The sequence below is a fragment of the Sapajus apella genome, unplaced genomic scaffold (assembly GCF_009761245.1).
Source record: "Sapajus apella isolate SASKATOON/1434 unplaced genomic scaffold, GSC_monkey_1.0 scaffold55, whole genome shotgun sequence".
Lineage (NCBI taxonomy): Eukaryota > Metazoa > Chordata > Mammalia > Primates > Cebidae > Sapajus > Sapajus apella.
In genome coordinates this window covers 6,848,822-6,860,935 of record NW_022436995.1, presented here as the reverse complement: position 1 = coordinate 6,860,935, position 12,114 = coordinate 6,848,822, and the positions used below count along the sequence as shown (strand labels likewise).

The 12,114-nt window shown below is 43.2% G+C and overlaps 1 protein-coding gene across 1 annotated transcript in view; it reads left to right on the top strand.

Annotated features, from left to right (window-relative positions):
* The first annotated feature begins 11,441 nt into the window (after positions 1-11,441).
* SAV1 (salvador family WW domain containing protein 1) overlaps positions 11,442-12,114 on the top strand; it is a 33,697-nt gene continuing 33,024 nt past the window's right edge. The window contains exon 1 of the mRNA XM_032244559.1: positions 11,442-12,102. Within this exon, the coding sequence (XP_032100450.1) occupies positions 12,009-12,102 (94 nt within the window). The 5' untranslated portion in view covers positions 11,442-12,008. The remainder of the gene's footprint in view (positions 12,103-12,114) is intronic.

The following is a 12,114-nucleotide window of genomic DNA, read 5'->3' as shown; positions in this document are numbered from 1 at the left end:
ATCTGGAGACATGAGGCCTCTAACAGCACTGTGAAATTAGCAGTGAAGCACATCAGTGAAATACAATATGTGAATGTTATTACTAATTGACTTGGAAAGCTCAATAGAAGTTCTAGGAACTCGGAGACCTCTGAGTAATACATGAATCATTAGAAAGAAAATAGATTTCTTTTTATGCCTTTTATTTATGCTGCCTTTCCTCTTCCTTCTCTACTACTTGCAGGACAGTGCCTTCCTCCTGTTTCAATGGCTCAGTTCGTTTGTTTTCCCATATTCCATGTTTTCTAACGTGAGACCTTTACGTTCCTCAACGTTCTCAATTTCATTACTTCCACCTCGACTCCAACTAGTGGGTAATTTGGTCACACCTGATAACTATTTAAAACTCTGAAATTCCCTTCTGACCACAACCTCCTGTTCATACCCTCCCATTTCCTCACTCTACTGAATTTGCTCTTTGTCTAATTGTTATTTCTAGTTCCTCAATCCTGATCAGCGTGAGGTAAACAGCACTGCCAGCCAAAGGCACAGGATCTTGATATTCAATATCCTGTTTAGGCCTGTCTTGACTAACTGTATAATTTTGGTTGTTCTTAAAGATACTGAGCTCTTTAAACTGAAATTTTTAAAGCAGTAACATGGGAAAATGCATGACAAAGTCCGGTTTATTTATTTATTCATTTAAAACAAAGGCTCGGCCGGGCGTGGTGGCTCACACCTGTAATCCAAGCACTTTGGAGGCCAAGGTGGGTGGTTCGCCTGAGGTCGGGAGTTCAAGACCAACCTGATCAACATGGTGAAACCCTCGTCTTAAAAAAAAAAAAAAAAAAAAGGCTCACTCTGTCACCTAGTCTGGAGTGTAGTGATGTGATCACAGCTCACAACCTCCTGTGTAGTTGGGACTACAGACATGTTCATGTTCCACCACGCTTGGCTAATTTTTCCTTTTTTTTTTTTTGGTAGACATGGAGGGTTTCACTATGTTGCCCAGGCTGGCCTCAAACTCCTGGGCTCAAGGGATCCTCCTACCTCGGCTTCCCCAAGTGCTGGGATTTCTGGCATGAGTCACCATGCCTGGCCTGGTTTCTTTAAAAACCCTATTTCTCACCATTGTTCAGGCTTTTCGATATTTAAATGTATTCAGTGATTACCATCTGTTCACTTACAGCTACTTCTCTAATCCTGAGTTTCAAATTTTGACTAATCTCTTGGTTTGTCAGAATCAAATCTGATCTCTTTGTTCACAAGTAGGTCTTTAAAGAAAGGCTCAAAATGCTGTAATTCCCCAAATTTTCATGTTTCAATGCTTTTCTTTTTTCCTTGAATCTTGTACCTTTATCACCTTCGTAATTTGTTCCAAATTGTACAGATTTCCTAATCTCATCTTTTCCTAGGTAGCTTCCTTTTAGAGTCCTCTAAAGTCCAATTTCACTCTGGATTGACTGGCTTCCAGGCTTGCTATACAGCCAAGATACTAAGACTAAAATTACTTTCATGAGTTAGATGAAATAGTCCCTATTTTTCTGTTTTTGTTTTGTCCTGTGTGTGAGGTTATTCTCTCATTTTTAAAGAACTTATCTTCTAAAGTAACTTACTAGGATATATGAGAATTATACTTTGAGTCCCTTTATTTCCAAAAGTGTCTTTATTCTCTCATTTTTGATGGACATTTGGATTTTGAGTCACCTTTTTTGATGGATATAAAATTATAAATTAATTTTCCCTCATTCTGGCATTGCTTCATAGTCTTTATTATTATTATACTTTAAGTTCTGGGGTACTTGTGCAGAACGTGCAGGTTTGTTACATAGGTATACATGTGCCTTGGTGATTTGCTGCACCCATCAACCCGTCATCTACATTAGGTGTTTCTCCTAATGTTATCTCTCCCCAATCCCCCCACCCCCTGCTATCCCTCCTCACCTCCCAACAGGCCCCAGTGTGTGATACTCCCCTCCCTGTGTCCATGTGTTCTCATTGTTTAACACCCACTTATGAGTGAGAACATGCCATGTTTGGTTTTCTATTACTGTGTTATTTTGCTGAGAATAATGATTTCCAACTTCATCCATGTCCCTGCAAAGGACATGAACTCATCCTTTTTTATGGCTGCATAGTATTCCATGGTGTATATGTACCACATTTTCCTTATCCAGTCTATCACTGATGGGCATTTGGGTTGGTTCCAAGTCTTTGCTATTGTAAATAGTGTCACAATAAACATGCTCCATAGTCTCACAGCAATCCTTGTTGCTGATGAAACATCTGACATTAGTGTGATTCTCATTTCTTCATACTTGACTTTTGTTTTCACTGAAACCTTTTCAGGGTCTTCTCTTCATCCTTAACGTTCTGAAATTTCACAACACATTGAGACATGGATCTTTTCTCATTAATTTCGAGGGGCACTTGGGATACCCTGTCAATTGGGTAATTCTTCCGTCTCTGAAAAAATATATTGTATCCATTTTTGATGATGGCATCTCATCACCAGACTCCTACTGATTTCAGTAGGAATGACACCATGTTTGAGAGGACAAAGAAGAAATCAGAGCCAGCAAACAAGACATAGGGCTTTTTGAGGGGGCTTATATACAGGGTAGTCCAGTGGCAGTGGGCTGGATAGGAGAACCATTGCCGTTTGTAAAAAGCAGGCAGTTTATACAGCATTTTCACTTAGCACCCTCCTCCTGACAACCTCCACCTGGTAACCTTCATTTAACCCAAAACGGAGGACCTCAATACCCCTGGATGGCCTGTCTTCCATGGGATGGGCCCGGGATTAAGATGTTCCTCATAGATAAGGAATGAATTTCTTGGTTGGCTACTCCCAAATTCCTTAGTTTGGAATTACAAACATACATTCTTCTTAGATGACAGGGCCATTCTCAGGGTGTGTTTAAATTATTGCTGTCAAGTGAGTCTGCCATACATCTCTCCATTTTCTCTGCTATCTCTTCGGGAACTCACCTTTTCAGAATATTGGACCTGTTGCAGAAAGCCTATTTCTCCTATCTGTTCCCTCAGATCTCCCATTTCAGTCTTTTTGTTCTGTGTTCTGGGAGATTTGCTCAACTTTATCTTCCTAATTTTCTTCTGAAAATTTTATTTTGGCAACCCCTATCTTTAATTTCCAAGAGCTCTTTATTCTGATTTGTTTCTTTTTCATAGCTGCCTATTGTTTTATGAATGCAATATCTTCTTGCAAATATTTCTGTTGATAGTAATAAGCACTATTGCTTAAAGTACTCATTTATGCTCTGAATTACCTTTTTTCTTTGTGGTCTATTTTTCTGTTTGTTTATATTGCTATCTCTCATGTTGCAAGTTTTCCTAAAATTTCTGGTGATCCTTGATTGCATACTTATATTTTAAAATGACACATTTAAAAAAAGTAAACACAGCCAGGCACGGTGGCTCATGCCTATAATAATCCCAGCACTTTGGGAAGTTGAGGTGCGTGCATCACTTGACCCCAGCATTTTGGGACCAGCCTGGGCAACATGGTGAAATCTGGTCTCCACAAAAGCTGAAAAATTAGCCAGGTGTGGTGGCACGCTCCTGTTGGCAGGCTGAGGTAGGACAATGGATTGAGTCCAGGAAGTCAAGGTCAAGACTGCAGTGAGCCATGATTGTGCCACTGCACTCCAGCATGGGTGACAGAGTGAGACCCTGTCACCAAAAAAAACAAAACAAAAAGTAAACACTTGTGAGTCCTATTTGAGGAATCAGGGTCTACTACCCAGAAGACCTGCTCTATGAGATGAGTTCTTTTGTTTGCAGGGTATACAAATGTCAGAATGCCAAGATCTTTATTATAGGGCCATTTAATTTATCCAAAAAGAGAACCTGAAGATCCCTTTTCAAGGAAATAGGTGCCTCACACCTGAAATTCTATGTATGGGGGGTGGATGTCTAACTTTCAATTAATGTCTCTTCTCAGCTCCACATTAGTTTCCTACCCTCCTTAATTAAACCAGGTACGCGTGACCCCAAGCCTCGCCTAGACCTCTGGTGGCATGTGCTTCCCTAAGTATCTTGGACTGTGAACTAAAATACTTTGTCCATCCTGCTTCATTGTCTCTTGATCTCCTCCCCAACCCACTTCAACCCTATCACTCTTCATCTGCCAGACATTTATTAACATCACATCTACTAATCTGATGGCCTATCTTGTGTTCTTATAATTATGAGTTTATTCCCTCTATATTATTTCCTTGTCAATTAACTGGGATTCCAGGAGGGAGAGGAGATATGTTTATGTGGCCAGTCTCCATGTGGAATGTGATATTTCCATTTTTTCCTTAATTCTTTACATTCTGGCTCTACTGAAGAAGTTCTGTTTAAACTTCTTTCTCGTAACCATTTCAAACAGACGTATTTTTCCCTCCCTCCCCAAACATAAATCATGTTTGCTTTGCACCCTAAGATTAAACTTGACTCAGCAAAATGGGTCACCAGACCCTTCAACAAAGCAGACCACAAGATAAGGAGGAGACGATACAGAGACATTTTCTACAAGACATGAAATGGAAGTAGAGCATTTTTGGCAGGGAGAAGAAAGACTGAGAGAAGAGAACAGGTGGCAGGCTGGAATAAGAGCTGGTCATGTTAAAAGGCTAGTGAAAGCTGGGTACAGTAGTTTGTGCCTATAGTCCCAGCTATTGGGAGGCTGAGGTAGGAGGATCACGTAAGCCCAGGAGTTCGAGGCTATCCTGGGCAACATAGTGAGACACCTGTCTCTAAAAAACAAAAAAGAAAAAAACGGTTGGGCGCAGTGGCTCATGTCTGTAATCCCAACACTATGGGAGGCCGAGGTGGGTGGATCACCTGAGGTCAGAAGTTCAAGACCAGCCTGGCCTACATAATAAAACCCTGTCTCTAGTAAAAATACAAAAATTAGCTGGGTGTGATGGCAGGTGCCTATAATCCTAGCTACTCGGGAGGCTGAGGCAGGAGAATTGCTTGAATCCAGGAGGCAGAGGTTGTAGTGAGTCAAGATCATGCCACTGCACACTCCAGCCTGGGTAACAGAGCAAGACTCCGTTAAAAAAAAAAAAAAAAAGGCTAATGAAATCCCCAACAGCTGTTGAAGACAGAAGAGTGTGCTTTGTTTCAATTTCCATTTGGGTCTCTTGGAGATCATCTTTGCAGAGAGCCTCTGCATCAGCACGAAGTGGCCACAGCACATGAGAAATAGTGGTGTGGCTTATTTAGGGGCTGCAATATTGTTTGGCTCCTACATTATGTGGAGGGAATGCAGTAGACACCCATAATGAGAGCCTTAATCACTTTTACTGAGTTAAAAAAGAAGTTTTTACTTTAGCCTGTTAGATATGGGGGGAAAAAAAACAAAAGTGCTTTTTTGTACTTACACAATTTCTGACACCTGAGGTGCGGGGATATTTCTTCACGCACCAAGCAATCAATGCTACAGTGGACACCAGCTAGGTGTCCTCTAAATTCAATTTTAACACAATCTACCTGAAAGGATCTCATAGGTTGAGGGCTTAGTCCCACAAGATTGCCGCCACTTCAGATGCCAATCGCAAGCCCCACGTTGTGACCTGTGCTTCTGACCCATCAACTATAAATTGGAGTTCCCACAACTCCCTCTTTCGGTTTTATTAATTTGTTAGAGCAGCTTACAGAACTCAGAGAAATATCGTGTTTACCAGTTTACTAAAAAGGATAGAATAAAGGACACTCATGAACAGTGAGCTGGAAGGGACACATAGGGAGAGGTATGGGAGAAGGGGCATAGAGCTTCCATACCCTCCCTAGGAATGGTGCCATCCAAGAACCTCAGTGTGTTTAGCCATCCAAAAACTCTCAAAACCCTGCCCTTTGTGGTTTTCATGGATGCTCCATTACGTAAACATGACTTATTACACCACTGGCTATTGGTGATCAACTTAACCTTCAGCCCCTCTCGAGTCCCAGAAGGTTGGTGGTAGGGCTGAAAGTCCCAACCCTCTAATCCCACCTTGGTCTTTTCAGGGTGACCAGCCCTTATCCTGAAGCTATCCAGCCACCAGTCATCTCATTAGCATACAAAAAAACACTCTTCTGGAGATTGCAAGGGTTTAAGAGCTCTATATCAGGAAACAGACATGAAGACCAAATATATATTTCACAATATCATGAAGCCAAGTAAAAACTGACAATTGCAAAGAATAGTTTAAAAATAAAGTTGAACATGGCTGAAGATACAGCCCAATTCTGGAAGGAAGATAAAAGTTTCTAGGGTCAGAGAAGCCAAGAGACAGGAAGAACCAGAAGGACAGACAACTGAAGTCCAAGGCCAGTGCTGCCAAGAATAAAAGACTCATTTCGGCTTTTCTGCAAGGTTTAAGAGGCCCTCAGAGTCTAGGCAATAACAGTATATAGGAGCAAAAGCTAAGCTCAGAGACACTGACTCTCTCAGCTTGACTCCTTTTGACTAGAATTGTAATACTAATTTTCTGTGTTACTTGGGGAATGATTCATCTTACATAAGAGGAGTTTGAAAACCCAACTAAATTGCTAATATTAAGCAATTATATAATATCTTCAGAGCTGTGTAGATATTACATACCCTTATCCTTCATAGGAAACAACCAAAGTTCCTGCCTCAAGGACACTTAGGAATTTACCCTCCCATATTTTATTTTATTGTTTAAAACGGAGTCTTACTCTGTTGCCCACGCTGGAGTGCAGTGGCATGATCTCAGCTCACTGCAAACTCTGCCTTCCAAGTTCAAGCAATTCTCCTGCCTCAGCCTCCCAAGTAGCTGGGATTACAGGCGCACTTCACCATGCCTGGCTAATTTTTGTATTTTTAGTAGAGACGGGGCTTCACCATGTTGGCCACACTCATCTTAAACTCCTGACCTCACGTGATCCACCTACCTCAGCCTCCCAAAGTGCTGGGATTATAGGCACGAGCCATTGCGCCTGGCCCCCTCCCATGTTTTAATAGCAAAATGTTGGAGACTTGAAGAGCTATAATTGGCATAATTTGGCACACTTGTTACTTCTTCCTGAACCAGATTAAGTTTATCTTGCTATGTGAACAAGAAGAGTGAGTTGGAGAGTAAACTAGAAGTTCCTCTCTTTTCTTCTTTTTTCTTTTTTTTGAAGCTCCATATGTAGGGCTTATTTCCATTTTGGTTGTCTTTCTTGGATAATCTTTCACTGAACAGTTCACCCTTTAAAATTTTACATGCTTCTAACAAGAGGAAGTCAACATAGCATAAAGACCTTGGCTGTCTTTGAAAGTAACAATCTGGTATGAAATTTTATTTTTATGCTAATGATGATTTTATATAAAGCTGACATTTTAATATTTTCTTTAATAGTTGAATTAAAACAAACTTTTTTTTTTTAGATGGAGCTTCAGTCTTATTGCCCAGGCTGGAGTGCAATGATACGACCTCAGCTCACCGCAACCTCCGCCTCCCAGGTTCAAGCAATTCTCCTGCCTCAGCCTCCCGAATAGCTGGGATTATTGGCATGCACCACCACGCCCAGGTAATTTTGTATTTTTAGGAGAGATGGGGTTTCTCCATGTTGGTCAGGCTGGCCTCAAACTCCCGACCTCAGGTGATCCGCCCGCCTCTGCCTCCCAAAGTGCTGGGATTACAGGCATAAGTCACTCTGCCCAACCAAAAAACAAACTTTTTGAAGAAAGAAAATCACCAATGTTTCTCTTATCCTATGAACTAAGTTTTTATTTTTGCATATTCCTTTTTGCCTACATGGCAGAAAAATTCTAGGACTGAAAGACACTTTAGAAATCAAATGGTTCACTTTCTTCATTTTCAGATGAGACAACCAAGAACTCAGAATGCTATGAGTTTAGTCCAGGGTCATACCCTACAGGTTTCACTAAAATAAACATTAATCCTAAATTAATTTAAAAAGAAGAGTTGTTAAAACATGAGAAACTACCTAATTGCCAGTTTTCTCACAACTGGAAGGGAAAAAAAAATCTCTATATATAATGCAGTATTAGCATTATTGACAGCAGTGTCTGGAGAATTACAGCTCTGTAGAACTATAGCAAATCTGAATTCCTTAATAAAAATTCTCAGAAGTCAAGGAATTTCTATGAAATAGACATGAATTCAAAGCTTTTACATTTAAGGATTCATATTCAAAGTTCACATATTTGCTGTGCATTGCTATCACAAATGCTGCCTGCAGATTATTGATTCTGGAATGTACCTTCCTTGATAAAAAGGCAAATTAGGTGTCAAGTAGAGTACCTAATTAAAGCTTTCTCTCTGCTACAATTCAAAGAAATGAAATAGCATTGTAAAAGGGAGTACTTCGTAAGGAACATAGATGGCTTTCAAAACAACTATGTTAGAAACAGTCTGGACTCACATTAGTGGGATTCTGAATGTTCTGTAGCAGAAAAGAGCCCCAAATGGAAACTGAGGCTGGCACAGTGACTTATGCTTATAATGGCAGCACTTTGGGAGGCTGAGGTGGGCAGATCACTTGGGGCCAGGATTTCTGGACCAGTCTGGCCAACATGAGGAACCCCCATCTCTACTAAAAATACAAAAAATAACCAGATGTGGTGGCATGTGCCTGTAATCCCAGCTACTCAGGGGGCTAAGGCAGGAGGATATCTTGAACCTAGGAGACAGAGGTTGCAGGAGCCACTGCACTCCAGCCTGGGCAACAGAGCGAGACTATGTCTCAGGGGAAAAAAAAAAAAAGAAATTGAAAACTCCAGTTCTGATGCTATTCTGCCACTAACCAGGAATGTAATCTGAGGCAAAAAAACTTAATTTTTTAGTTTATTTTCGATGTCAATGAGATGAGCCTAGGCCACCTCAGAATTCTTTTTCAACTAGAAAATTCCAGGATTCTTTCCTCCATGTATGTGAAAGGTGTCCCGTATTTTAGGCTCTGGGAAAACTCCAGGTGTGAAAAGTTGCTTTTATTAACAAGGTACTAACATCCTTTTGTCCTTCTCTGAGGTAAGCCTTGGGCAGAAACCTGGCACTTCTTTGGCTCCCCCTTCATCTCCCACCTTCATACCCTGAACGGGTGACAAAACCCCATTGTGTTTTCACTTAAGTTTCATCATTCTTTCTTCTCCCTGCACACTATCAACGCTTTAGAACTTGCCCTTTTTTCTGAACCACAGGAACAAGCAACTGTCTTTCTAATGTTTCTCTTAGAGTACATTCTGCTTCTAGTAAGTAAGCTCCAATTCTGTTTATGATTTTTATACCCATGGAAGTGAGTGATACTCTCACACTCCATATTCAATGTCAGCAAATTTGGTTGGCTCTCTTTAAAATATGTCCAAAATATGTCCTCTTACCTCCACCTATTATTATCTGGGTCCAAGTCAGCAATAACTTCTGACTGATCTCCCTACTTTTGCCCTTATCTCCATTGACCACTCTCAACTCAGCATCCAAAGCAGTCCTATTAAAACATTAACTGGGGCCGGGCGCGGTGGCTCACGCCTGTAATCCCAGCACTTTGGGAGGCCGAGGCGGGTGGATCACGAGGTCAAGAGATCGAGACCATCCTGGTCAACATGGTGAAACCCCGTCTCTACTAAAAATACAAAACATTAGCTGGGCATGGTGGCACGTGCCTGTAATCCCAGCTACTCAGGAGGCTGAGGCAGGAGAATTGCCTGAACCGAGGAGGCGGAGGCTGCGGTGAGCCGAGATCGCGCCATTGCACTCCAGCCTGGGTAACAAGAGCGAAACTCCGACTCAAAAAAAAAAAAAAAAACATTAACTGGGATCATGTCACTCCTCTGCTCACAGTGACATTCCTTACAATGGCCTACAAAGCCCTAGGTGCCGTGACTACTGTTGCTCTCTAGCTGCATCGCGCCCTCTTTTCCACTACATAAACCCTCTTACTGTTCCTCCAATCTGCCAGGAACACAGCCACTTGCAGTGACTTTGCACTTGCTGTTCTTTCTGCCTGGAATACTGTTCCTCCAGATAGCAGCATGGCCAATTTCCTCACTTTGTCACTCAACTCCAGTGTCACCTTCTCATGAGCCTTCTCTCATCTTTCCATCATCCTTCCTAAAAATGCGAGTCTTTTCTTATTTTCACTTCATCACTTATCTAACACAGTATGTTTTGCTTACTTTCTTCATTTTTTTCTCTTTCCCATGACAGTATTTTTGTCTGTGTTGCTTATTGCTGTATCACAAGTACCTAGCACAGTGCCTAGCCTAGTGGGTGATCAGTACTTATTGGTTAATGAATGAATAGTTGGAGATCTGCACCAAGGGGACATAACAGCATATGGAGACAGACACTAGATCAAATATCTCATTTGTTTGTTTATGGCAAAACAAAATTGGACCATTTTCTTAATCTTATGTGGTAAAAAAATTCCATGTCTTTTGTTAATCGTGATATACGTCTTAGATCTCCTGTGAGATGTTTTAGATCTCAGGAAAAGCATTCTCCATTATTAAAGCCTTAATTTGGTCACCCAGGGATGAATCTAATCTTATATTCCAAATGCTATCCTGTACATTTGGCAGTCTTGCTAAGTTATATAGAAGGAGGTAGAGTCTATTATTTTAGATACAAAATTCCGGGTCCTGACTTGTAGTGGTTAAAGTCCTCAAAATTCTAAGATCGTGGCCGGGCACGGTGGCTCACCCCTGTAATCACAGCATTTTGGGAGGCCAAGGTGGGCGGATCACGAGGTCAAGAGATCCAGACCATCCTGGCCAATATGGTGAAACCCTGCCTCTACTAAAAATACAAAAATTAGCTGGGCGTGGTGACACACGCCTGTAGTCCCAGCTACTCAGGAGGCTGAGGCAGGAGAATTGCTTGAACTCAGGAGGCGGAGGTTGCAGTGAGCCGAGATTGCGCCACTGCACTCCAGCCTGGCGCCTGGCGACGGAGCAAGACTCTGTCTCAGAAAAAAAAAAAAAAAAAAATTCCAAGATCGTAACACATAACGTCAAGAGGAAATATGAGGCTATTAATCATACTAATGATAATGATGATGCAATAAAATAATTGTAATATGCTAACATCAAATGTATCTTTAAAAGGTACTGGAAATTCCATCTTGCATTCTTCCACTTTTTCATTTTATTAGAAAAACGCACTACCTGATACTCAGTAGAGGATCAACTTATTTCTAGTTAATCTGCATTAACGTTTCCAACAGAACAGATTACAGTATTTGGTGTAGCACTAGCCTGGAGGACAGGGTTAGCATTCTGCATTATTTGGGGAACTGAATTCACCAGCCCAGGACACCCTACGTAGTAATGCTCTCAAACAGGGTACAACGTCTGGGGGAAAGAAGGTCACCGCGTACCCTGAGATCCCAAGGGGGTGCAAAAGCAAAATTCTGTGGAGAGTGGGCTCCACGACATTCGCGTGTAACAAGCTCTCGCATTCAGCACTACAGCCGTCGTCCTTCATCTTCGTGGTCAGCGGGGCCTGCTTCTCGCTGAGGAACTGCCGAGGCTCCGCGGGGCCGGCGGATTAGCCCAAAGCGCCAGCAACCGAGTTCCGGCGCCCGAGCCGCGCCCGGAGCCGCGGTGGGGGAGGGGCGGCGGCGGCCCGCGCGGCGCCGAACTTCCCAGAATTCCCAGCGGCCGCGGGGAAAGTTTACGGGATGTAGGCGGCGGCGGCGGTGGTGGTAGCGGTTACCCGGCGGCCCGCGGTGGACCATGGCCCTGGCCCTGGACCGGCGTCGCTGGGCTCTTCTCAAGGCGTCCCCGGGCAGCGTCGCAGAGCGGGCCGACTTCCGGGAAGGAACTGACCAGCGACTGAGCGGCGGCCGGCGCTATTAGCGCCCTGAACATGCGGCAGTCCCTGCGGGCAATCCCGGGCTCCGGACAGGCGGCGGCGGAGGCGGAGGCGGAGGCGGAGGCGGCGGCGGCGGCTCGAGAGGGAAGGAGGCGGCGGCGCCGGCGGAGGTGGCGGCGGAGACGGCCGGCGCCCGGCGCCGATCCCTAGGGAGGCAGCTCAGCGCGGCCTCGGGCCTCCTCGTGAAGGATGCTGTCCCGAAAGAAAACCAAAAACGAAGTGTCCAAGCCGGCCGAGGTGCAGGGGAAGTACGTGAAGAAGGAGACGTCGCCTCTGCTTCGGAGTGAGTGTCAGG